This window comes from Garra rufa, chromosome 20, assembly GCF_049309525.1.
Source record: "Garra rufa chromosome 20, GarRuf1.0, whole genome shotgun sequence".
Classification (NCBI taxonomy): Eukaryota; Metazoa; Chordata; class Actinopteri; order Cypriniformes; family Cyprinidae; genus Garra; species Garra rufa.
This window is the reverse complement of record NC_133380.1, coordinates 31,610,290-31,638,160: the sequence shown is the minus strand read 5'-3', so window position 1 is coordinate 31,638,160 and position 27,871 is coordinate 31,610,290. Positions and strand designations below refer to the sequence as shown.

Below are 27,871 nucleotides of genomic sequence, written 5' to 3'. Positions count from 1 at the left end.
CCCTGTCTGTTTTGACCACATTTCAAAATAAAGCTTTGCATTTGGATCCACCTCACCACCTCCTCTGTAACATCTAGAGTCCTAGTTGTTCCAGTCATCTTCCATTATGGATAATGCTTCTGTGATTCTTCAATGCAGCAGATTTTTTTCTGAACTCTTCCCTAGATCATTGCCTTAACGCAAGTCTGTCACTGAGCTCTACAGGCAGTTATCTTGATCTCAGGACTTGGTTTTTGCTCTAATATGCATTTTCAGCTATTAGACCTTTTCTGAGAGGTGTGTGCCTTTCTAAATCATATTCATTCAAATGAATTTGCCACAGTTTAACTCCACTCGAAGTGTAGTAACATCTAGAAGCAATATGAATGCTCCTGAGCTAAATTTCGAGTGTCCCAGAAAAGGGTATGAATACTTATGCAACATGATCTTTTCAGTTTTTTATTTCTAATAAATTTGCAAAGTTGTTACAAACCTGTTTTGTGCTTTGTAATTATGGTGTATGAGATGTAGATTGATGTGGAAAAAAAAGTAATTTAAAGCAGTTTAACATAATGCTGCAACAAAAGAAAATGTGAAAAAAAATGAAGGTGTATGAATACTTTTTCTGATGTCCACTAGATGGAGCAACAGGGTATAAAATCCTTTTCTCATATGTCTCCATTTTTCATCTCATAGTTTGGCATCAGTGTAATTTTTTCAACAGCTTCACAAAAAATAATAATAATAATTAAAAAAAATCACAACCACAGTGCATAGTTAGTTGATATGTGATCTTATCCACCATTTTCTATCAGTAAAGTAAGTTTATATTTTGTATCTTAATTGTTATAATATGGGTTCAGATTCCTAAAGCACATTTACAAACAGCAACAAGGCTGACCAAAGCGCTATACAATACAAAAAGTAAAAGCCCATAGAATAGCAAGTAAAAAGAAGCAGAGAACAGCTAATAAAACATTACAATGTATTAAAAGCCAATGAAAAGAGATATGTTTTAAAACAAGATTTCAAATGCAGATAAAGTAGAATATGGTATAAAAGACTGTTCTATAATGTGGGACCAGTCACAGAGAAAGCACTATTGCCTTGCCGCTTCAATTAGTTCTTGGAATTTTGAATAAATTTTGATCTCCAGATCTTAGGCTTCGTGAGGGATTATTGGGGTGGAGAAAAATTAGACAGATAACTTGGTTGATTATGTAAAGATTTATAGACAAGTAATAGGATTTTGAACTTAATTCTAAAATTAATTGGCAACCAATGAAGGTCTTTCAAAAGAGGTGACGTGAGAATTTCTAACATCCTTTCAGAAATCATGCTGCTGCATTTTGAACTACAGTGGTGTGAAAAAGTGTTGGCCCCCTTCTTGATTTTTTTTTTTTTTTTTTTTTTGCACATGTTTGTCACACTTTAATGTTTCAGATCATCAAATTTAAATATTAATCAAATATAACACAAGTAAACGCAACATGTAGCTTTTGAATGTAGTTTTTTTTTTATTACGAAGGGAAAACAAAATCCACATGGCCCTGTGTGAAAAGGTGTTTGCCCCCTAAACTGGTTGGGCCACCCTCAGCAGCAACAACTGCAATAAAGCATTTGCGATAACTTGCAAATGAGCACTGTGCAGGAATTTTGGCCCACTCATCTTGGCAGAATTGTTGTAATTCAGCCACATTGGAAGGTTTTCGAGCATGAACCGCCTTTTTAACATCATGCCACAGCATCTCAATAGAATTCAGGGCCCGTATCCCTATGATTCTGAGAATCCTCTCAGAGAGCTCCTAACTTAACCTAAAAATTCCTTGCCAGGAGTTTTAGCTTAGAAGTGATTCCAGTGAACTCTGAGCAAGGAATGGATGGAAAATCCTATCTTAGTGAGGAGGTGTGGTTGACCCCGTTGCTAGGTTTGAGTCATCATTTCAAAAGCCGTGATTGGTTGATCCTACAAGTTTGATGAAAATGAACTTTTGGTGATAATGAGCAAAGGATGTACCCTCAAATCAATAAACATAATTATACACTCTAATCTTATGCAGACTGTAATTGTAAATAATATTTCACATTCAAGAAAATATCTGGAAAATGAATAGTAAGCTGTAGGGGTTATAGCCTAACATTAGAATCTAAAATATGTGAAAACTTAAGCTCATTACACCCTGTTCAAATAATGATTTGTGTCTTATTTGCTCATATTAATATCCTAGCTGGCATATTTTGTACTTTCACTCCCATATGGACCCCATTGAAAACAAGATGGCCTATCTCAAGGGGCTGTCCTTAATGAAGTAGAAATTGCAACGTTACAACTCAGTGTGGTCTTAACGAGGGTAACACGGCTCAGCTTTTATCAATGTCTGTGATTGCTGGCTGGTCTATTTATGAAGGCTTGTTAACAAATATCCTACAAACACAGAAAATGGAGAAAAAAAGGAATCGCAAGCCGAACTGGACTGAGGAGCAAGGTTTGTTGCTGGCCCAGTTGGTGAAGTAATTGCATCTCTAAGGAGATCCACCACAAACATGATTCCTGCACGATCCAATCTGTAGCGTCTCAATAATTCCCTGTCATCCAGTGTTTGCAGGACATCTCTCCTGCCTCCTCTGTTGGCCATTTTGCGCAGCTGCTTAGGGGAACTCCTAAGCCACTAAAAGTCCTCTTCCCTGCTCTTAGCAGATCTCGCCTTAGGAGCCCTTTTAAGCGCTAGGAATCTTGAGGAATAGCTTTTATATTAACTGGGATTTTCGTGTCACTTTTAGGGGAAATTCTAAGAAAAAGTCACGAACCCAAATTCGCTTCAGCTTGAGGTCTCAAACAGATGGCCGGACAATGTCCTTCAAGATTTTTTGGTAGACAGCAGAATTCATGGTTCCATTTATCACAGTCTTCCAGGTCCATCACGCTAACACCACCAAATTTTACTGTTGGTATGATGTTCTTTTTCTGAAATGCTGTGTTACTTTTACACCAGATGTAATGGGACACACACCTTCCAAAAGGTTTATAGCAGTTAACAGTGAATAACAACTAATGACAAAAATTAGAAACCGATGAAGCTTATTTGATTAGAGAAAATAACCAGCCTGTCTCACCCTAGTAGACTGACTTACTTCTGACTTCATGTGTTTCTTTGAGGGCCAGCAGGTTTTATGTGTCCCTATAGCAATTGCACATGTACGCAATCAAAAATACTAGTTAAATGCAAATCTATTAAAGAAATATACCTACACATGACAAAAAAAGTCAAGTATAGATCTGTGAACTATATGGACAAAAGTATTGGGACACCTGACCATTACACCAACAGGGAATTTAATGACATGGTATTCAAAACTAATATGGAGTTGGTCCTGCCCTGTAGCTTTAATAGCTTCCACTTTTCTGCGAAGAATTTACATTAAATTTTGGAGTGCTTCTGTAGGAATTTTTGCACATTTATCCAGCAGAGCATTTGTAAGGTCAGGTACTGATGTTTGATGAGAAGGCCTGGTTCACAATCTCTTGTTCCAGTTCATCCCAAAGGTGTTGAATGGGGTTGAGGTCAGGGATCTGTGCGGCCAGTCGAGTTCTTCCAAACTCATCCAACCATATCTTTACCTTGATTCGTGCACTGGGTCACAGACATGCTGGACTAGAAACGGCCTTCCCAAAACTGTTTCCACAAAGATGGAAGCACAGCATTGTCCAAAATGTCTTGGTATGCTGAAGCATTAAGATTCCCCTTCACAGGAAGTAAGTCAAACCCTTGAAAACAGCCTCATACCCTTACCCCTCCTCAAACAAACTTAACCAAACATATGTTCCCAGACTCATCCATCAGGCTGCATGATTGGTCACTCCACAGAGTCCAGTGTCTGTGTGCTTTACTCACTCTATCCCACGCATGGCATTGTACTTGGTGATGTAAGGCTTGCATGCAGCTGCTTGGCCATGGAAGCCTGTTCCATGAAGCTCCTGCAGCACAGTTTTTGTTCTGATATTACTGCCAATGGAAGTTTGGAACTCTTCAGCTATGGAATAAGCAGAGCTTTGGTGACTTTTACGTACCATGTGCCTCAGCACTCAGTGACCTGGTCTGTGGTTGTGTCTCAATCAGACCCCTAGATCCTGAACACAATCAGTATATCATGCACACAAATTCAGGCACTGGTAAGGACAGGAAAAACCCTGCCTCACTACACACTGGTGACTGTGCAGACTAGTCACGTGTAAAACCTCACCACTGGTATTTAACAACAACTGGCAGGATAGATATCTATTATTTTATATGTTAAAATACATTCTAAAAAACTGATTGTTTAATTGTTCTGTTTTGCAACATTTCAGCCAAATATTAATTATAAATTCAAAAAAGAGCACTACCTTATGTTTATGTTGACATATAATTAATACATTTTTAATTTATTAATTTGTGCATTTTTTATTATTTACAGTGTATAGTATTTGCAATTTTCCTTGCTCTGGCTATGCCTACTATAAGAGGAAATATAGCAAATTCAAGGCATTATGTTGTTGTCTCAGATTGATAGTGGACTTAAGTTAATGCAGTTTTGGGTACCAGACTAGACTAGTAAACTGGTTTTGGATAATAGACGAAACAGATGTCATCTGACCTCTTAATAAATATGTGACCCTGGACAACAAAACCAGTCGTAAGGGTAATTTTTTGTTAAATTGAGATGTATACATCTGAAAAGACGATAAATAAGCTTCCCATTGATGTATGGTTTGTTAGGATAGGACAATATTTGGCCGAGATACAACTATTTAAAAATCTACAAAATAAAATAAAATACTGAGAAAAAACGAATTTGCCTTTAAAGTTGCCCAAATGAAGATCTTAGCAATGCATATTGCTAATTAAAAATTACATTTTGATATACTTACGGTTGAAAATGTACAAAGTATATTTATGGAACATGATCTTTACTTAATATCCTAATGATTTTTGGCATAAAAGAAAAAATAATAATTTTGACCTACACAATGTATTTTTGGCTATTGTTACAAACATACGCCTGCTACTTAAGACTGTTTTTTATTATCACAGACCAATAACTGTTCAGCTGCCCAAAGCATCCTTCATTATACGGCTTCAGCTAGCTAAGCTAGCTCAGACAACACCGCTTGTACACTGCATATTAAATATGACAGGGTTCCTGCAGATATGAACAAGTGAAATTTAAGACTTTTTAAGACCTTTTTAATACCACCTTATATGAAATTTAAGACCTAAACCTGTAATGGAAATAGATATTGTATTACATGCATATATGTAATATTTAATGTGTTTAATGTAAAAAGTAAACACAATTTCATGGCTGTAATGAATTAAATTTATTACTACTATATACAGTGAACTTTTCATATCAGCAGATACTATTCCACACAAAATATCCCCATAAAATTACCACTAGAAATATCTGATGTAAAAAAAATTCTGAAGCAATATTTTCATCAGTGCTCGATTAGCTTTTACATCTTAAGACCTAGAACAGCGAATTTAAGACTTTTTAAGGCCTAAAATTTTGATTTTTAAATTTTAGACTTTTTAAGACCCTGTGGGAACCCTGATATGAGTGTTTGGCACATGATTGATCAAATAGATGAAAAATATCAAGCTTTGACAGTTTGACTTAATCACATTTTATTATTGCACACAAATCCATTGCATTACTGTGATAAGGCAGTACAATATATACAGTTTATATACAGTAGCCTTAAGAAAGTATTCACACCCCATTTGTTACAGCATCAAATTTTATGACCGATGTTTTCACACACACACACACACACACACACACACACACACACACACACACACACACAAAAACGTAATTAAAATTACCTTCTTGGCAATGAGAAATAAAAAGGGAATCAATACTTTCTTGAAGGCACTATATATTTATAATGTGTACAATATTTCAACCCAAATACTGATACCTGCCCACTAAAACATTCAGAAACTACCAGCTGAAACATGAAGCAAATCAGATCAAATCATCACACCTCTGTCAGTAATCCATCTATGGGTTGTCCTGTGTTCACACAGAATAACCTTATATTATGGCAAGCAAATATGAACGCAGACAGAAGATAAACGTGTGTAAATATTTCCAGCTAAACAGACTGAGCAGTCATGTTTGAGTACTGTAACAAAGATATCGCCAAATAAATGTCTAAATCAATGAACTCTTATGGCTATTATCACACCCAGTTTCTGCAGGACTGTAGAGAGAGGCGATTTTTGAATGTTGCAGTTGCAGGCCTTCATCCTGTTTAGTCTATGAATCAGAATTCAACACAAGACGTTTTCATCTTGTGGCATTTTTCCGCTTGCTTTCTCCGATTCATGCAAACTTTATGTATTATCAACATACTATATATAGTGTCTTTCACATCAAGTACAAAAATATATTTCTATTGACAAAAGCAAACGTCAGTAAATATTAGTTATCTGCAGACAGATCTGTGGGATGTACAAAGTTACTAACTGTTCAGTTGAGTTACTCATATAAGCGTTTCACATCACATCACACATGGTAATCAATGCCTTACAATGTCTAAACACACAATGATGTTTAAGATACTGTTTCTGGTTTTCTCATTTAAAATCAAATACTTGAAGACAGAAGAACTGTTTGTTTTCTGCCTTACAAGCATTTGAAAAAGGACTGAAAAAATACTCTCGTAACCAAGACTAGTTCATGTTCAGGCACATACACTAGCATAAAGGTGAAGTGTGTCATTTTTACTTTCTATTGGTCGCGTCAAAAGTTGCTGTGTCGGGAGGCTCAAACATAGATTGCTGTTCTGAAAGCATCACAGTGTTTCACTCTTCAGCAAGTCAAACTACCAATCTGACTCTGAACGTGAAACCGCCAGGAAAGTATCTTAGTGACAGACAAATGACACACTTCACCTCTGAAGAGTAAAAGACACCGAAAACACAAGCACTGACTGAAAGTACAAACATCTCATCCATAGTTGTAGGTGAAGTTGTAAGTGCTGGGCTCTTTGGGCACAGGGGGCGGAGCCTCAGGTATGGTGATGTTCTCCAAGTCGAGGAGGCGGAGTTTCATTTCCATGCTCATTAATGTGTCAAGGTCACTTCGTGTGAGATCGCTGCCCAACTCCTTCCCCAAGAGCGCAGACAGTCCATCTGTCCAGATGCAGTACTGATCCACACAAACAAATGCAGCACAAATGTCACTCAACTTTATACAAATAATACATTATTCCCAATACAGTGTAAACTATCATATTCAAACAACACAGTCTGCTGTGGTCTCTGTGAATCTATGGACACACAGCCTATAGTGTCTCATTAAAGCTGCGCTCTTCCATGAGCAGGCTGTTATTATGGGCCAGTGATTGTCATTTGAAACAAAGTTAATGGAAGTCTGTCATGACTCATTAAGTACACAATTTGATGTTCAGAGTCTGGTCATTTGCATACTGTTCATGAAATATTACTCTAATGCAGTTCTAGGATTGCTTAGTTTTACTGTAATGTCACTATTGAGTGCTAGTTTTGCAGAGATGTGATCTTACATTTACATTCAGTCATTTAGCAGAGGCTTTTATCCAAACTTTGCAGACACACAAATCATACTAAATTTGGCCATAAGTGAACATCCCAGCTGCTGCTGCACATAACATATGTATGAGTGTGATACTCTAAGGCTTCGACAGGTTTTTCATATAGGTAAAGATATGAAGACATGTAAAATACTGGGAGCTCATTTGCAAACTCATCAATGTCTGTGAATTTCTAGTGTCATTGTTACATTTGTTTTGGCCATTCTGGACAAGGCTCATAAATAGCATATTTTGCTTCTTGTCCACTTGTACAGGACAAATAAAGCACTGTTTCCATCCAACGAGCCAACGAGAACAAAACCGTCACTTCCTGAAAAACTGGCACTAAATATCACTAACAAAAAAGTAGGAGAAGCCACTGAATATAATAATTTTCATATCACTTGTGCCTCAGAGCAAGCAGATGAAACACATGAATGTGGTCACTGCTTTTGGGAACGCAGTCGTGAAAGACAATTATTCAGAAATACTTTGACGACAAACTTTGCTCAAGCATTTCAGAATGACCAAAACAACATTTCTGATGCTGTGCAACGAGATCCCATTGTGCAAAGTCACATGACTTTTTTTTAATGTGCATGGAGGAATTTATTTAGTAAATGTGTTCCATCGTAGTTTATACACATTTTTTCTTATCAGATAAAAAGTTTATCCTACTGCACATTTTTAAATTTTTTTTATTTATGCACATCTTGGCATTTCCATCCAGTGTTTTTTAATGCAATATTCCAAAATGCGCCTAAGAATAGGTGGATGGAAAAACAGCTAATAACAAAAAATAAGAAAAGTGCTAAAACTTTGCCTAGAATGAATCTGATTTTATTACATTCAGTGTAAAGCACTGCAGAAAAATCTAAACAAATGCGCACAGCAGCACACACAAAGAAACACAAACTGTGGTGAAAATTCAAATTGTTGTGCTTTTATATTTAAAATATATTTATATCTAACATGACATGACCAAGAATGCTGTTTTCCCAAATATCAGCATGATTCAAAATGTGACAATGATTTTAAGCAAGAGATTAATAAAAAGTAGTAATATTAAGTGACTTAAATTTCAGACACAATATTGACTGATGAAAATAGTTCCAAACAAAGATCACAGTGGAACAGTCGCACATCTCTGAGCAACACATAACAGTGTTTTCTTTACTGAATGATTCAGTGATTTTAAATAAACTGGGTAAGTAAATGATCCAGTGAGCCATTCATAAAGACTGTCATTTGCTTCATTTATGAATCAATTATCCATTTGAATGAACCATTTGAATGAATGACTCAATGACTCACTAACATTAATACAGTCACTTGCCACCACCTACTGGCAGTCTGTGTGTGTGTGTGTGTGTTTGCTCTTCTCATAACATTATGCAGTAATTTTGCAATGTTAATGTATTCATGCTACCTCTAAGCTTCATTAATCAGTCTGTGTAAAGCATTTAAATGCCACTTCAGATGCAGCTTGTGTTTCCTCTGCAGTGGATTTTGTTGAAACTCATTTCATTTGATTGGTAACAGCCCTATAGTGTCTTATTATTCTAACTTTGGTATTTAAAGTGGAAAAAAAATCACCCCACAGGAAAGCAGAAAGAATGACAAAAGTAATCATATAGAGTTATTTCACACAAAATAAAGCTAAACCAACAAGTGATATTTATTATAATGGGTTTTATGTGACTACTGTTACTGTATTCAGATTAAAAGCTTTAAAGATTAATCATGTTCTGTAATTGTTGTTAAAAATGTCGAAGGGTGTAATGCCAAGCTTTTTTACTTACAAAATCGAAAAAAGAAAGGCTGACAACACATTTCTGTTGTGTCTGTAGTAGTTTGTGTGTGTGTATTTGTGTGTGAGAAATAATTTATTATTATACATAATAAAACAATTTTGTGAAAAAAAACATGGAAATAATTTGTCGCTTTTATCTTGTTTACTACATTTATTTGCTTAGTCAATGTCATTGTGGGGGTTGTTGTTGTTTTTTTTTCTTTGCTGTTGTAAGCTTTTACTTAAACTTAAATCATTTGGCAAAGTGATATGAACATGTAATGTGGTCAGTTGTCACCCAGACATTCAAAAAAATACCATGATATTGTACGATTTTTGCTTAAAGTTATTATACTGTTAAAATCTTATACCGCCCCATGCCTACTTTTAATAACAACAGAAGTAAATTATGACAGAATTTTCATTTTTGTGTGAACTATCATTTAAGGATGAGCTATTAACTAATAACAATTAACTAAACTAGACAAGTGAAAATCATTTGTAACAAAAGAAAAGATGAAGAACAGAAAGAAACATGGGAAGTGAATATTATACAATGAAACTAAATACAACATACAAGTCCATGGAAGTGATTAAAATTGGAAAACAACACAACAGATCATATGTGACAGCTACTATCTGTACTATTAATGAGTAACAGTTTTAGTTGATTCACAGCTCTATTAACTACATATAAAGCAGGCATCAACAAATCAGCTCCTGGAGAGCTACCATCCTGCAGACTTCAATTCCAGCCCTGCTCCAACACACCTGTCTGTAATTATCAAACAGTCCTGAATGACTCGATTTGCTAGTTCAGGTGTGTTTGATTGAGGGTTAGAGCTTAAATCTTCAGGAAGGTATCTTTCTGGGAGCAGAGTGGAGACTTCTGATATAGAGAGTTTAGTGATTAACAAACAGTCACGCTTGCATTTCTAACAGAACTGTGATTTAGGTGCTGGTTTTGAGACTCACCTCGTATTTGTTGGGTGCCACAAAGTTGAGAGCCTCGTCAGGATCATAGAGGATGGAAAATGCCAACTCTAACACTTCCTACAAACACAGCACCATTCAAACACTTTAGTGATACATATATGGGCCATTATACAGAACCAAAAACATTTAAAAAGCATGTATTCAAATCTTAGATGTTTATTAAGAACCTTCTATTATCTATTGAAACCCACAATAATATTTAAAATATCAGTAAGCTTAATATATCTATATATTCTTTTTGATTATTTTAAAAAGTTCAAAAAATTATTGTTGTCCCCCTCTCATAGCTACAAGGGGTGAGTATGTAGGACACATCATTTTGAGGTAAGTGTGTTCAAAAGTCTAAAAAATCTGTGTGTAACTTTAAGGAACGTCACTACCAAACACCTTTTTTCAATGAAGCACACTTTTTTGTGTATAGTTATTCCATAACATTTAATTTTGTATATGTGTACAACTGTTGGGAACTGTGCTATAGGTAACCAGATTAGCATCTTTGAGCTAGGTTCAAAAGGATCTAAAATTGTTACTACCAAAACAGCCACTACTGAAACAGTCACTACCGAAACATTTGTGACAAAAAAAACAATGTATTTTAGTATGTTTTAGTATGCAAGTTAAAATTTTGTAATGTGAAGTGGTCGCTAATGAAGCATTACTGTCACCACCGAAAATGTGCGGTCACTATCGAAACATGGGATGTTTTGTCAAAAATAAAGTATACTGAATTATCAACAGTATCAACTAAGATATTATGATTTTTGGTTCAATGTATATTCAAACTAATTAATCGTTAACTTCGAAATCAGTATGATCAACTAAGCCTTTTACAAAGAAAATTTGGATGCAAAATACAACAAATCTCATAATTACACTTGAAATATTGTTACAAATGTTATTATTGATTTACCTCTGAAAAAATTAAACAAAATGAGAATTAACTGCAATTAATAGAAATGTGTACCTTGAATATTATACAATTTGATTATTTGTTTGAGGGACACAGGCAGGTAGGCTTTAAAATGCACATTAAATAACAGTCCTTTCTCTCTCTAGGTCAGTTCTGTTCCATAGAGCACTGGTGAAGATGAAGTAAGTGGTTTTACCTTGTTCTGTTTGAGCGCACTCTTTTCCTTCATGTGTGGACAGTCTTTCCCTGTCACCACTGCTTTAATGTCCGATACAGGAACTGTGGGTGAATGAAGTAAGTTTGAATACTATGTGCAACACATGATGTGAATAATATTCAGTGTGTTTTTTTTATTACATAAGTGCTCTCACTCTTATCGGTGAGTAGTTCAAATGGCACTTCCCCCTGTGGAGTCTCATCCAGATCTCCATAGTGCAGGACCTTGTGATTTAACGACAGACGGCAGAACCAGAACTTTTCTGTGAGAGGAACCAAACATCATTAGACACTTTAACAAGAAGAAACTCACATTAGAGACAAATCCCGCAGAAGTAGCTGTCACAGGCAGATGTGAGGTTATGGCACCTTGTCTCCGTCTGTTGCCGAGTTTGCGAAAGCAGCTTCCTTCACACAGACGATTAAGTCGCTGCTGTTTGATCAGCTCCAGAATCTCCGGCTGAATCCGCTCACGCAGCTCACTGACAATCAAGAAGGAAACACACTTGAGACCAGCTAATCCTCATGCTCAGATAAACTCATATGAGCATTTGGTGGGTCACTCTTTTTCAGTATTTTTGTCATGTTTTCCAGCTCAAATGTCTGAAGATTCTTAAATCAAGACACATTTACTAGAAAAGCTAAATTATGTAAGATAGTAAGTCTGTAAAACTGGTCAAAAATGAGGTTTATGATTAAACCAAGAACAAATTCCTGCCAATCTGCCAAAAGTAATTTTATAACCCACTGACAGATGATGATTTGTTTTAAGGTCAAACTCACTTCATTTTGTTAATTTTTTTCAGAAAACAAGACCTAAAGGTTTAGTTCACCCAAAAATGAAAGTTAGCCCAAGATTCACTCACCCTTCAGGCATCCTAGTGTATATGCCTTCTTTCGTTCAGATGAATCCAATCGGAGTTAAATAAAAAATTATCCTGGCACTTCCAAGCTCTACCATGGCATACAGTAAGGGAAATAAGTATTTGATACACTGCAGATTTTTCAAGTTTTCCCACTTACAAAAAAATGGAGAGATCTGTAAATTTCATCGTAGGTAAACCTCAACTGTGAAAGACAGAATCTAAACAAAAAATCCAGAAAATAGCATTGTATGATTTTTAAATAATATCCATTTTATTGCATGAAATAAGTATTTCATCACCTACCAACCAGCAAGAATTCTGGCTTTCACAGACCTGTTAGTTTGTCTTAAAGAAGCCCTCCTATCCTTCACTCATTACCTGTATTAACTGCACCTGTTTGAACTCGTTACCTGTATAAAAGACACCTGTCCACACACTCAATCAATCAGACTCCAACCTCTCCACTATGGACAAGACCAAAGAGCTGTCTAATGACACTAGGGACACAATTGTAGACCTGCACAATGCTGGAATGGGCTACAGGACAGTAGGCAAACAGCTTGGTGTGAAGGCAACAACTGTTAGCGCAATTATTCGAAAATCGAAGAAATTTAAGATGACTGTCAATCTCCCTCGGACTAGGGCTCCATGCAAGATCTCGCCTTGTGGAGTATCAATGATCCTAAGAAAGGTGATAGATCAGCCTAGAACTACATGGGAGGACCTGGTCAATGACCTGAAGAGAGCTGGGACCACATTCTCAACGGTTACCATTAGTAACACACTACACCGTCATGGATTAAAATCCTGCAGCGCGCGCAACGTCCCCCTGCTCAAGCTAGCACATGTCCAGGCTAGGGATGGTTTGATACGTGTATCGGTACCGTTCGGTTCTCGGACAAATTCCAAATGGAAGTGATCATCCCTATCACCTTTGTGGGTGTTTGCAATGCACTTGGCGAAGGGAGCGATGTAATTTCCTCATTATTATCTTCAGCTGGGATGTTTACTTGACAACACAGCATGGTCTCTGTCAGCAGATGTTGCTGTTTTAATGTCATTAAAGGTTGTATCAGCGATTTCTAGCCTAAAACATAAAGTGTCAATTTCAGCTTACCTTTCTTCACGATCCGCTCGCTGCCTGCCCCATAAATTGTCTGTGAAAAAACCGCGTCTCTCTGGTCAGCCTAGGGTCCGAGATATGCCAAAAAAACAATCGGCACTACCAACCTTTCCACACAAAAACAAACAGTGTTCCAACCAATCAGCGTCAGGAGTTTGGTGTTGTGGACTTTCGCTCCGCCTCCCTCACGTCCCAGCACCAGTAGGAAAGTCCACAACACCAAACCCCTGACGCTGATTGGTTGGAACACTGTTTGGTTATCTGTGGTGTGTTGATAGCGCCGATTGTTTTTTTGGCATATCTCGGACCCTAGGCTGACCAGAGAGACGCGGTTTTTTCACAGACAATTTATGGGGCAGGCAGCGAGCGGATCGTGAAGAAAGGTAAGCTGAAATCGACACTTTATGTTTTAGGCTAGAAATCGCTGATACAACCTTTAATGTCTTTTTATTGTTAGCATAACTAAGCGAATGTGCTTAGTGCTGACAGACACGGGTGTGTTCGACTTGAAGCGGCGCTGCAGCGACCGATCTGTGTATGACATCAAAATACTGCGAAAGCGCTTGACAGCTGATGGTTCCATATTCTCGTTATAATCACTCACACGTTGCTCTGATGTCATACACCGATCGGTGCCTGCAGCGGCGCTTCAAGTCAAACACATCCGTGTCTGTCAGCACTAAGCAGATTTGCTTAGTCCCCCCACAAAGGTGATAGGGATGATCACTTCCATTTGGAATTTGTCCGAGAACCGAACGGTACTGATACACGTATCGAACCATCCCTAGTCCAGGCCGGTCTGAAGTTTGCCAAAGACCATCTGGATGATCCAGAGGAGACATGGGAGAAGGTCATATGGTCAGATGAGACCAAAATAGAACTTTTTGGTATAAACTCCACTCGCCGTGTTTGGAGGAAGAAGAAGGATGAGTACAATCCCAAGAACACCATCTCAACCGTGAAGCATGGGGGTGGAAACATCATGCTTTGAGGGTTCTTTTCTGCAAAGGGGACAGGGCGACTGCACCGTATTGAGGGGAGAATGGATGGGGCCATGTATCGCAAGATTTTGGGCAACAACCTCCTTCCTTCAGTAAGAGCATTGAAGATGGGTCGTGGCTGGGTCTTCCAGCATGACTATGACCCCAAACACATAGCCAGGGCAACTAAGGAGTGGCTCCGTAAGAAGCATTTCAAGGTCCTGAAGTGGCCTAGCCAGTCTCCAGACCTGAACCCAATTGAAAATCTATGGAGGGAGCTGAAACTCAGTTTTGCCCAGCGATAGCCCCAAAACCTGAAAGATCTGGAGAAAACCTGTATGGAGTAGGCTAAAATGTGCTGCTGCAGTGTGTGCAAACCTTGTCAAGAACTACAGGAAACGTCTGACCTCTGTAATTGTAAACAAAGGTTTCTGTACCAAATGTTAAGTTCTATTTTTCTATTGTATCCAATACTTAATTTCAATTTTATTGCATGAAATATTTATTTAAAAATCATACAATGTGATTTTCTGGATTTTTTTTATTTAGATTCTGTCTCTCACAGTAGAGGTGTACCTACGACGAAAATTACAGATCTCTCCATTCTTTCTGGGAAAACTAAAAAAATAAATACTTGCCCCACTGTAGGTGGGTGTTTCACTTCATTAGTCTAAAACAATTCCAATAAAGTGCATCCATCCATATCAGAAATTGTCTCACACGGCTCCTGTGGGTGAATAAAGACCTCCTGTAGCAAATTGATGCGTTTTTGTAAGAAAAATATCAATTTTTACAATGCAATAATCACTTAAATGTAGCTTCCGCCAATTGGTCGTACCCGGAAGCAGCTCCAGGCGGATATCGTATTATGTCGCGTTGCGTATGCGCCACGCAGAAGTGACAAATGTGTATGCGCCGTGGAGAGATTAAAACAAAACAAAGGTCACGAATCAGAAGTTCAAAACGAGGAGGATTTCAATGTAAACCAAGAGGAGACTGGTTTTCCTTTGCTAAATTAAAGTAACTTTGCTTCCATTGCTCCTGTAAACAAACGTTGTTTTTCATGAAACTCACAGGTGCATGCGCAACGCTGACATCTGACGCCATCCGCCTGGAGCTGCTTCCAGGTACGGCCAGTTGGCGCAAGCTAGCTTAAAGTGATTTTTAGGTTTTAAATATGGATATTTTTCTTACAAAAAATGCATTGATTCGGTACAGAAGGCCTTTATTCACCCCCGAAGCCGTATGAGGCACTATTCATTATGGACGGATGTACTTTATTGGACTTGTTTTGGACTGATGAAAAGAAACAACCGCCTATGCCATTGTGAAAGTGCCAGGATAATTTTTAATATAACTCTGACTGGATTGTCTGAAAGGAGGAAGTCATATACACCTAGGATGGCTGAGGGTGAGTATGGGCTAATTTTAATTTTTGGGTGAACTAACCCTTTGATTTCTTCATTTTGCATCTGTAGTATCTTGATTTAAGGATGTTTATATATTTGTATTGGAAAATAAAAAAACTGAGAGAGAACATCAATTTTGTAGTGCATGCAACATTTAATGCCATGACTTTATTTAATACTTTCTGCTCTGACCATTTTAAGGCCTTAAATTGTGGAAGTGTGGACCTTTTTCAGAACTGCAGAAACCCTGTAATGAGAAACTATATGTCTATGTGTCCAACTTTCTATTTCATGCTGACTTAAAAAATTATAAAGACCTATAATTTCGTTTAATTTCCTTCAAAAGACATCAGATGCATTAGTAGTTTATTAACTGCATGACTGACTGATTAAGAGATTCTTGATTTTGAATACATGAGTGAGCTTATTAATGAAGAAGCTTTTGACTCACATTATAGGAGGCGACTGGAAGTCGTCCTGACTCATTCTCTCTGACTGACGCAGACGCAAGATCTCTGAGTAGCTCAAAGTGCGCAGTTTGACCCGCAGCTGCTCCAGAGATGGCGGTTTCATGGCCAGAGCTCTAGTGATCTGCTCCCGCACCACCGTCATCACCTACATCAACACACACACAGAATGTTTGCTTAAACGCACACACATAAAACTGTCTGTCCTCTAGCAGACCCTCTCACTAATATATACCTTGTTGAAATCTTCTGCAGTGGCCCTCATTTCTTTCCAAGTCTTATTGAGCAGCTGTATGCAGACGCAGAAGAACTCTTCCCAAGCACGCTCATGGGTAAAAAACATGGGATGGAAGTCGTTACACCCTTCATTCGCTGCAAAGACAAGTAAAGTTTAAGTTCCCATTTCCACAGGCCTCTCTTTATGCGAGTCTCACAGTACATCACAGAAACACACATATTATAGAAACATTTGTCACAATTGAAACTAAAAATGTAACAAAACTGCATATTAGTAGACAATAATAAAAATCCATTGCAGGTCATATGATCTAATCTGAAAAAGCTCCTGCACATTCAATTTTCTAATGTTCATTTTTGGACTTTAGTTTAGCCACTGCTGTGCTCAAACTTCTCACCTGCTGCTTTATAAGACATCAGCTGATCCAGGTTATTATAGGTAATTAAAAAAATACTGAAATAAAAATGAACTGAAATAAAATAAAATATAAAAATAACAGTTCATCTCAGCTAGTTGCCAATGCAACATTTCTCATTTTTATTTAGTTACACTTGGATTTTATTCATTACAGTCATGATAGCTGTAGGATGAGTGAATGATGAAAGAATGTTCATTTTCAGGTAGAAATCACTCTGGATGTCCTCTAAAGCTGCTCTAATGGAGCCTCCAAACTCATTCATCAGTCAAATGAGGAATCTAAGATTTCACAGAATACTTACGCAGTTCTCCAACCTGTAGAATATCACACAGCATGCGTGTCAGCTCAATGGCAGAGCGACCAAATGGACACTCATGTTTATCTTCTCGACTGCTGTTTTCTAGAACAATCTAAAAAACAAGAGCACAGTATGTACATGTCACTGACATGTGGATCTTTTTTCTCGTTTGCTATTTTATTATTATGTTTTTTATCAATAGGGAAGGTGAAAGCATCAGTTCTGACTCCATTTAAACAGACGCACTGTAGTGTGCCAGTAATGTTACCCAGGAACTCATTTTTCAACATTACAGCTCTGGCTTTGATTTACTCAGATGGCTGATAATATTACAATAATACAATATTATAATGTATTATTGTTATTGTAGTAATATTATAGCTGAACGTGTTTTTACACAATTACTTACACTCAACAATTACAAATAGGACACAGTGCTTGAGGAAATACACAGGAAACAACTGTTATGAATGTGTGTGTTCTTACTCTGATATATGTGTCCTGATGCACTTTGGCGAGGTAAAGCATGTTGTCTAGTGCCAACATTCCCGGTGGTGTCTGAGTAAAATCCATGGCAGGATTCATAGGATTCTGTGCACAAAACACAAATCAGCACATCACCATCACTGTTGACCATCATTAAACCATCACATCACACACATCAGTACATCACTAGTAATGATCATCATTAAACCATCATCACATCAGCACATTACTATCCATTATTCATCATTCAATCTTTTTGAAACAATCACAGGTTATTACATGAGCACAGAGTCATCACTCACAGTGAAGCCCAGCATCTTGTAGTCTTTAGTGTAGATGGCTTTCCTCTTTTCTGTTCCGCTGGGATCATTATCTCCATCAAACGCGATTCTTCGTAGTTCAAAGATGATATCTCTTTGTGTCTAAATATAAGAGACATCAGAATAGAACAAGAATATAATTCAAGCTGTCTGAAAAAGTTAAAAGAACACAACTTTCCCAAGTATTTTGGTAAATGCTGAAATTGAAAATTGATAAAACATGATTTTATGCCATGAGTGGTCAAACAGTGGCTGTGAATATATCTGAAAGTCCATGTAAGGGATATTCTACAGTCAGTCAGTTAGTCAAATTCCATCATTACAAATGTTCAACAGTTTTCCAAAATAGTAGTTATACAAAGATTCACAAACAGCATTAGAAAACTATGAGGATGGAACTGTAGCTCTCTACATGTGGTTAGAAGCATAGTTTTTTTAAGTAGACATACAACTTGCACTCATATTTTTCCCATACTACGGAGATCTGCACACGACATGCAGAAAAAATCATGTGTATGAATTAAGAAATCTTTAAGTACCTTTTAATAATCTGTTGTAGTTCAAATGTGAGCATGTCTTTTTTATTCATTTCCACAATCTAACTAAAAGTGCAGGTCAGTGTTTGTTTTTTATTGACCGTGTGAAGCTTACCACCGTCAAAGTTCAACTCTCCAGACTAGTCTAATGAAAACTCCAAGAAAATGCATACAAACATTTTGGATCTTTAACCAGTCTTTGTTTTATGTGTTTGGCTGCATTTATTCCATCCAGCTACCAATTCACATTTTACTCTGTAAATATACGTCTGCTCTGCATAAATGATATTATCAACCGAATAAATACATTTATCCACTTACCATACATCCTGTTACCTCCATTAATCTTAATGTCAAGTTAATAGTTTTCAGATATAAAGCTATTGTAAATCACTTGCCTGGTCATTCGGGTCCATTTTGGTCATCATGCGTTCCTCCAGAAGGTTGAAGGTCAAAACCTGCAGCACATACAGCTGATGTGACATTTCAGCTTTGACTGGTCGATTCCCCCGGATGATGTGCTAGAAAACAAGATTAAAAGAAAAGACTGTCAATGCTGTTCACTCACATTATGTTATGAGTGTTTCCACTCATTATCACACTGCTCCTGAAGAACTATAAACTGATGTTTCTATATTAACATACATCTGCTGAGAGGAAGTTCTGTGGAGAAAACAGATCTGATCGGTATTCCAATCAAAAGATGCTCAATAAGAAATTTTGGGGGAACACAATCAATGCTAACCATGTTTTGTTGTTTAAAAAAAAAAACTACTGTCACAATTCACTAAAAACATTCAGTGAAACATTAAAAAAAGAAAAGCTGGAGACAATATTTTTGCAGTTGCATTTGTACGCGTTTCCCCTTTAGACATTATTTAGAAGGAAAGCATTTTAATGAATCATGCAAGGTAATTTTCTAAGGTTTGCGGTGGTCAATTTACTTGCTTTTTTGGGGTCTTAAATAGTGACACAAATACATGTCTTAACCCATTTTGCACCAGTGTTGTTAGTCAGTCATCCACACTTGATTATCATCTGCTCTGTTCAGTTGCGACCCTAAGCTAATTAGCACTGCTCTTGGTAGACTGCTGGTCATTATGGAAATGATCTCAGTCTGCGTTCTTTAATTTGCTCATTGTCAGCAGATCAGAACTTTGCATTCCCATCCGTGCTTATAGGGGATTATAACGTTCTCACGCTAATTTGCCCCACTTAGTAAATCTGTTCCTAAATCTGGAACTTTTTTCATGAGATTTTCAAGGCCTACTTTTAGTTTCACAGTAATGTGTGTAAAAAGGACACTGTGTTTTTATTTATTACACTGTTCAGTTAAAGCTTATACATAAAATTACAACAATTACAAAAAATAAGACCTTTAAAGGTGTGATACCTTAATATTTAACTTTTGACATTGGTGTAAGCCAAATGAACCATCATCACTTGAAGTTGCAATCAAAATTATTCAACCCCCTTGACCTTCAAGACATTTTGCTATAGAGAACAAAATTTTGTGGCATCCGTAAGTTTATTAATAAACATTTGAGTAATTATGAGAACGTAAATTAATGAACAACGAAAACTAATTTGCTCTAAACGTTTATGTTCAAAATGACCCAATCTCCAAAAGTCAAATTTGGTGCAGAATCTTTTATTCTTTAAAACCACCTATAAACGCTGCCTTTAAAAATCTTTGGTTTTCATATTGCCACTGCTTTCTTCAAATTCATCCAAATATTTTCAATGAGGATTACATCTGGAGACTGAACAGGCCACTCAAGAACATTCTATGACTGATCCCTGAACCAAGCAGAAGTAGATTTGGATGTTTTCTTTGGGATGATTGTCCTGCAGGAAAGTCGATTGTTCATTGGCTTCAGTCTTTGCACCAAAGGCATCACAATTCTTGCCAAAATGGCCTGATACTTCAAAGAATCCATGATGTATACTGCAGGTTTTTCCTCAGTTGTACTGAGTTTTGTGCTTTTTCTTCAACACCCTCAAAGGTTTTCTGGTTCAACACATTTTAAGCTAAGGAATAAGACTGCCAGTTGTGTCTCTAAGACCTTTTAATGTATTGGAAATATTTATATAGCCTTAGACTTTCTAAAGTAATACAATTATTTCTTCGTTACAGCTTTTGTGAGAGCTCTGTTGACTTTGTCATATTAGCTACTCAACTTCAGAACATGCATGAGCAAACTGCATGTATGTTTAACAGCTCAAGCTAATTCTGTTTTCTAATAGAGTTTATAAATATTATATAATATATAATATAAGTTTAATTGTGTTTTAAGACAATTTTGTTCCCCAACCATAAAAATAAGTGACTAAAAACAGCGATGTTGAATAGGCGTTGAATAATTATGACATAGCTGAGTTATTAAAAAAAATACAAGAACTCAAAAATATTAAATTACATATTGACATTATCACCTTTAATATGCCAGTAATCTGTTATTACTATTACAATTTTTCCTGGACCTTCAGAAAAGCTTGTATTTGTAAAGTACTGCAGTCTCTGGGGGGTTGAATAATTTTGATAGCAACTGTACATGATTGTTATATATATTGTGATAAATTGAGACTATTCTGATTTGTCAGTTTCTGGTGGTGTGTGATCTCCCTAATGACAATAAATAATTTAATGGAAAAAAAAAAACATTCATATTTCTAAACATTCATATGTTTTGACAGGGTTAGCAGAATGTGAGAAATTGCATGCTGTGCTGGATTTATCACAGGTGAAATCACTGCTGATTTGCAGCATCACTTTTGGATCTGTGCTTTGAATCTGCATTTCCAAGCATGTAGCAACTCTATCAGAATGTGTTTAGCAACTAATAGAAGAATATGAGTGACAAAGGGAATTTACACTTACATTGAGTATGATGCCACGGAGGTGTTTCTGTGCCAGTGTGCTTGCCATCTCCTGCCATGAACACACACACAGAGTCAGAAAAAGATTGCAAACATCAGCAGGTCTGTGAATGTCTGAGCCAGACTATTACCACAAACACACAGCACAAACAGAAACACAGTAATAAATAACCAATGAACAATTGAGTGAGAACGTTTTGATAGCACCCAACAAATTGGTTGAGGGAATGACTTGTTTAAAAATTCTTGAATGAACCTGCATTTTTGAACAAATATTGGCTGTTATATCAGGGCTAATGAAATGTTGATTGACCAATCAGATGTTGTTGTATACAAATAAATAATTAATTAAAGTAATTACACCTTTTATTTGTGTGAGTTTCCTACAATTCATTTTTTTTGCATGCTGTTTGAAATGTCTGATTATTATGAACTTATTCCTCACAGACTCATATACTACAAATCTATGTTTCTTATATATGTTTTAAGATCTTACTATCTGTTACACATCGCGCAGAGTTGTTCAGCTCCCGATGTGACTGGACTTTTCAAGCACCGGTTAGTTGGTTTGTATGTGTGAGTGTTTGTGTAAGATCACCTGACGTCTGTCCTCTGGGGTTTTGAGGAACAGGGCATTGATGAGAGCGATGGCATACGTCTGAATCTCCTGATTGGACCTGCAGGGTTGATGGTACACACACAGTTAGAGGTATCTTGCTCTTGGATTCCAACACTTCTGGACTTTAGATCATGTGTCACTGTCTCATGTCTACAGCAGACTGGAGCTACTCAACCTCAGGAAACAAGAGGGCCACGTTCAACAGGCAACACTGCCACTATCACCGAAGGTACCAAACGATTATGCAGGTTTCCTGCTTCCTGAATTATTATTCTGTCATTTTTTTTTATATCTTTTATTGAAAGGTTATAAACTAACCTTGAGAAACATAATATAAAAACCTGAAACTGCATGTCATGACCCCTTTAACTGCCCACTCTTGAGATATTTTACTCTGGGTGTCCAATAGTGTTGCTTTCGTCAACGAAAATTGTGACTAAATATCGTCGTCAACGAACCTTTATCACATGACGAAAACGAGATGAGACGAAACAAAAATGCTGGCCATGTGACGATGACTATAATAAAATGTATAATGCAATATCGTTGACGAATAAAAACGAGACTAAATGTGGTTTACAAAATAAAAACTATGCTAAAATGTCTCTTCATTTTCGGCGACGAAAACGAGACGAAACGAAATGTTATAACGTCAGATTGATGTGCGCATGCCCAGTAGCCAGAGCTGTATCGCTTCTAGCCTAAACCGCAGACCCGCTCGGAGCAGGTGCGGGAGGACCCGGGTGTGAGGGGTTACACTTATACTATATTGACTGGGTTAAATTAAAATGTATTACTAAAAATAGACTAAAATACAATTTTCATTGACTTAAAATAGACTAAATGTCATCAGTTTTCGTCGACTAAAACTAGACGAAAATAGTCATGGGTAATTCTGACTAAAATAAGACTAAAATGCTCAGACTTTTAGTCGACTAAAACTTCACTAGACTAAAAAGAGTATGAACATGACTAAAACTAATAAAAACTAAAATGACAGCTTCACACAAAGACTAGACTAAAACTAAAATTAAAATCGGCCGCCAAAAACAACACTAGTGTCCAAACACAGCTAGGCCCACCAGAGGTTAGACGTGCCCCGTTCTCCTGTGAGTACATGGCTGTGTGTGCATGCGTGCAGGAGAGAGAGGCATGTGACCTGCGCTTCGGTGAGTGTGTGCGTGTGTGTGTGCGTGTATGTGCTCACACTTGCAGGTGTGCGATGAGCTGCGCCACAGTGATCTCCTGTGCCACACGCTGGTACAGGCTGTGGCTGTTCAGCACCATGCTCTCCAGGATGGCTAGTGAGCGCTGCAGAATGGAAACATCCACCATGGGCTGGTTCACGTAACCTGCAATCTGCGACACCACACATCAGTCACATCACAGACATCATCATTCACCACAATATATTCAATCTACCAAACAATCTAACTAAACACTGACAACAAATCCATCTTCAAACATTCATTTTCTTTTGGGGTCAGTCTCATCTGCGCACTACGTCTACATTTACTTAAATAAAAATACAGTGAAAACAGTAATATTGTGAAATTACAATTTCAAATAACATATGTAATAAAATGTAATTTATTGCTTTGAGCAAAGATGAATTTTCAGCATCATTACTCCAGTCTTCAGTGTCACATGATCCTTCGAAAATCATTCCAATATGCCGATTTGCTGCCCAAGAAACAATTCTGATTATTGTCAATGTTGAAAGCAGTTTTGCTGTTGAATATTTTTGTGGAAACCGGGATACATTTTATTTTCCAGGATTCTTTGATGAGTTAAAAGTTCAAAAGAACAGCATTTATTTGAAATAAAAATCTTGTAACATTGCAAATGTCTTTACCATCATTTTTATCAATTCAATGCGTTCTTGCAGCAGCACTGATCCCTGAACCCCCATCATGCATTAGACAATCAACATTTGTTCATCATCTAGAAAACACTTTTTCCAATGCAAAAGGTCAATTAAAATTTCAAGATCAAACCCTTTCTGTTTGTTACAAGCACTCGAATTAGTGCCACATTAAAAAAGAAACTAAAAAATTCTAAGATTACGAGATTAAAGTCGTAATATTTCAAGGATAAAGACAAAATTATGAGAATAAAGTTGAAATACTATGAGAATAAAGTCGAAATACTATGAGAATAAAGTCGAAATATTTCAAGAATAAAGTTAAAATGATGAGAATAAAGTCGAAATGTTTCAAGAATAAAGTCAAAATTACGAGAATAAAGTCAAAATGTTTTGAGAATAAAGTCAAAATATTAAAAAAGTCAAAATTATGAAAATTAATTTGTAACAATTACGAGATTAATGTTATAATATTTTGAGAGTATATTCTAGCCTATTGCGCATTTAATGGCCCGGATTGGGAGCACCGGGAGATATTCCAAAGTCTCAGCTTTCAAATTCTGTCAGTTTTATAGCGAAATACAAACAATATGTCTTACAATAATGTGCTTTTTATGCTCTTTAATGTGGTGTGACAGATCACTGTATTCGCTTTATTTTAAGCGGCATGTAAGTCAATCATCTTTCTGATTACAATAATGAGACATTTGTTTCATTAAATTAGGCTATCCTGTTTTTGTTTTCATGCCTTCTGATGTTCCTTCACTTTTATATCTTGCTATAAACATTTATAATTTGTATTTTGAGATAATATATTTCAACTTTATTCTCAAAACATTTAGACTCTTATTTCAAATTTATTCTCGTAATATTTAGACTTTATTCTTGTAATATTTAGACTTTATTCTTGGAATATATTTCGACTTTATTCTTGTAGTATTTCAACTTTATTCTCGTAATATTTAGACTTTATTCTAGTAATTTTAACTTTATTCTCAAAATATTACGACTTTAATCTCTTAATATGAGATGTTTTTTAATGTGGCACTAAAATGCGTCGTAGTTTGTAATTATTCCCTGTAAAGTAAAATGTTTTTGAATCAAAGCGGTTCAGAACGGCTTCTTTAGAAAGAGACAGACCTGTTAAATGTGTTTTACTTGCCTGTTTGATGAAGGAGATAGATATCAGATCCCAGGACACGATGCCATGATCCATGAGCTCTAGAAACGCTGTGAGAGTGAAGGCCAACATCTCTCCAAAACTACACACATAAAAGACAAATCACTGTACAGCAGGTGTGACAGCATTTGAACACACGCTTCTCTGAAACACAGACTGAAACAGATTACATGGCCGCAAAAATAGGGTATGCAACATAGGCAACATACAGAAGCACCAGATGGCCACGGGTCCCCAAAATGATACTTTTGTATCTCCTATATAGGCTTACAAACACTATTTTAAACAAAATTTATTTTATAACTTTTATTTCATTTCAATTAAATTAGCTTTGCAAATAAGTTAAGTAATGGAGTAACTATGCTCTGATTGAATTTTGATTCAGAGAAATAAATGACATTTTACAATAAATTTACATAGAAAACACCCTTTTTAAACTTTAATAATTTTTCACAATATTCCTGTTGTTACTGTATTTTCAAGAAAATAAATGCAGCCTTGAATCTAAGAGACTTCTTTCAAATTCTGCAAACTTGTGAACAGTAGTGTAAACATACAGTTCAAGTCAAAAGTTTACATACACCTTGCAGAATCTGCAAAATGTTAATTATTTACCAAAATAAGAGGCATTAAGAGCCAGGGGTGTAAACTTTTGAACATAATGAAGATGTGTACATTTTTCTTATTTTGCCTAAATATAATTTTTTTTTTTTTCATTTAGTACTGCCCTTCAGAAGCTACGCACATGTTTCCCAGGAGACAAAATAAGTTACATTTACCCTGATCTTCAAATTCCAAAAGTTTTCACCTCCCTGGCTCGTAATGCATGTCTTTTCCTTCTAAAGCATCAGTGAGCGTTTGAACCTTCTGTAATTGTAGCATATGAATCCCTCGGTTGTCCCCAGTGTGAAAAAATGGATCCTAAAATCATACAGTCATTGTTGGAAAGGGTTCAAATGCACAAAAATGCTGAAAAAAGAAATTTGTGGGACCTGAATGATTTTTCTTAAGAATAGTGGGCAAAAAACAAAACAAAACAAAACAAAAAACACAGGTAACGCAGTATTACAAATCACGTGTATGTAAACTTTTGAACAGGGTATTTTGGTAAAATAAGTATCATTTTGCATATTCTACAAGGTGTATGTAAACTTGAGTTGTAGTATTTTTGAGATTGCCCTTTAAGTGACTGAAGAGCTTGTATGAGCTGAGCCTCAATCAAACCCATTATGGACAGTTGCAAACCCCTCACAAGTATACACTATATGTAGGATACGTACTGCGTGCCGCTCTCCACCAGCCGTGCCAGAGTCGCCAGGCCTTCCATGTTGATGAACTCTGCGGCAAACGTGGGGTCAGCAGAGAGTTTGGCCAGCTCTTTTAAAGCCTCCAGACGGGCATCAATCCCATGAGACTGGATGCGCTCCAGCAGCTGTCGGGCAGCCCGCATCTAACACAACAGAACACCACATTCTAGTTAGGCTAGTTAGCAGCAGGCCTACATCGAGTCTACACACTGCTGATCTTGGGCGAAATCTGCAGAACGTTTTGTGATTGTGGTTAGACTTACAGGAGAGATGGCCAGCCTGAGAATGGTGCCGTTTTTAATTTCACAGCGGCTCTGAAACACACAGACACGTGGAGATCAATCAAACAACTGCAACACCTCACTAGAGCTTTGTGTATCTGTATAGATCTGGCTTCATAGATCTTACTTTCACCGGTTATAATATTTAAATGATATGAAATCTATGTATATTGAGAAAGCATTTTATGTTTTGATTGTTGTAGTTTTATTGTATTGATTATTTAGTTACCAGTGTGAAAAAGCATTAATAAACAATGATGAAATGTCCGTTCTCAGATATCAGACACTTAGTCATAAACATAATCTGTATGGATTTTTGTACAGTGGAGCTCCAGTTCATTATGTTCTCTGTGAGTGAGAGTCTGACCTGTTCGGTAATGTAGAGCTGTGGCCCATCAGCGTAACGCAGGGCGAATTGCTCTGAACCAGACAAAGACCATCTACAACAAACACAACACATCATGAGCCGCTAAATATTAGAGAAAATCAACTCTAAAGATGTAAGAAGTCTTAAAAAATACATTATTGGACAAAGATAGAACATTTATTTAAACTCACATTCAGTAATTTAAAAAATTGTCATGTTACGTATCATCAAAATAATATTTATTGGGATCACATTTTATATAAAGAATCATAATTAATTGTGTTTGACGATTTTACATAAACAGCATAACAGTGTTTGGAAGCTCATCTCACAATTTTGACTTTTTTTTTTTTCATTAGAACATTTTTCTCTTAGAATGTACTTTTATATCACAGTATTGTTTTAAATCACAATATAGATGTTTTTCCTGGGAAGGGTATGAATAATATGCATTGAAAAATGGCAAACTAAAATGCTAACATCTAAATTAACTGGTTTTATTGAGGTTAAAACTGTTATCACTGATATTTTTTATTTATGTATTCAGAATTCTTGCAATATATTACTATTGCAAGAACTATAAATGAAGAAATGTCAAAACTGTGAGATGAAACATCGCAATTACCTTTTTATTGTTTATTTTGTGGTGGAAAACAAAAAAAATAATCATTTAAAAGTCAAAGAAAAAAGTCTGAATTCATTGTTTAAATCTTGGAATTTGAACTGTGAGTTCATA

General features: G+C 36.5%; 1 protein-coding gene across 4 annotated transcripts in view; it reads right to left on the bottom strand.

The window, feature by feature from the left end:
• Positions 1 to 5,642: 5,642 nt before the first annotated feature.
• elmo2 (engulfment and cell motility 2) overlaps positions 5,643 to 27,871 on the bottom strand; it is a 33,785-nt gene continuing 11,556 nt past the window's right edge. Inside the window, exons 4-21 of one of the 4 annotated variants that reach the window (XM_073825951.1) lie at positions 27,136 to 27,208; positions 26,751 to 26,801; positions 26,461 to 26,630; positions 25,163 to 25,262; positions 23,344 to 23,495; positions 22,116 to 22,194; positions 21,519 to 21,569; positions 19,036 to 19,158; positions 18,084 to 18,203; positions 17,782 to 17,886; positions 17,299 to 17,407; positions 16,577 to 16,713; positions 16,326 to 16,489; positions 11,810 to 11,978; positions 11,652 to 11,721; positions 11,477 to 11,559; positions 10,350 to 10,427; positions 5,643 to 7,179 (exon numbers count right to left, since the gene is read on the bottom strand). In XM_073825951.1, coding sequence (XP_073682052.1) covers positions 6,979 to 7,179; positions 10,350 to 10,427; positions 11,477 to 11,559; positions 11,652 to 11,721; positions 11,810 to 11,978; positions 16,326 to 16,489; positions 16,577 to 16,713; positions 17,299 to 17,407; positions 17,782 to 17,886; positions 18,084 to 18,203; positions 19,036 to 19,158; positions 21,519 to 21,569; positions 22,116 to 22,194; positions 23,344 to 23,495; positions 25,163 to 25,262; positions 26,461 to 26,630; positions 26,751 to 26,801; positions 27,136 to 27,208 — 2,035 coding nt within the window. In that variant the 3' untranslated portion in view covers positions 5,643 to 6,978. Of the gene's footprint in view, positions 7,180 to 10,349; positions 10,428 to 11,476; positions 11,560 to 11,651; positions 11,760 to 11,809; positions 11,979 to 16,325; positions 16,490 to 16,576; positions 16,714 to 17,298; positions 17,408 to 17,781; positions 17,887 to 18,083; positions 18,204 to 19,035; positions 19,159 to 21,518; positions 21,570 to 22,115; positions 22,195 to 23,343; positions 23,496 to 25,162; positions 25,263 to 26,460; positions 26,631 to 26,750; positions 26,802 to 27,135; positions 27,209 to 27,871 lie in introns of all 4 variants that reach the window. The other 3 variants (XM_073825953.1, XM_073825952.1, XM_073825954.1) reach the window with 3 other exon arrangements.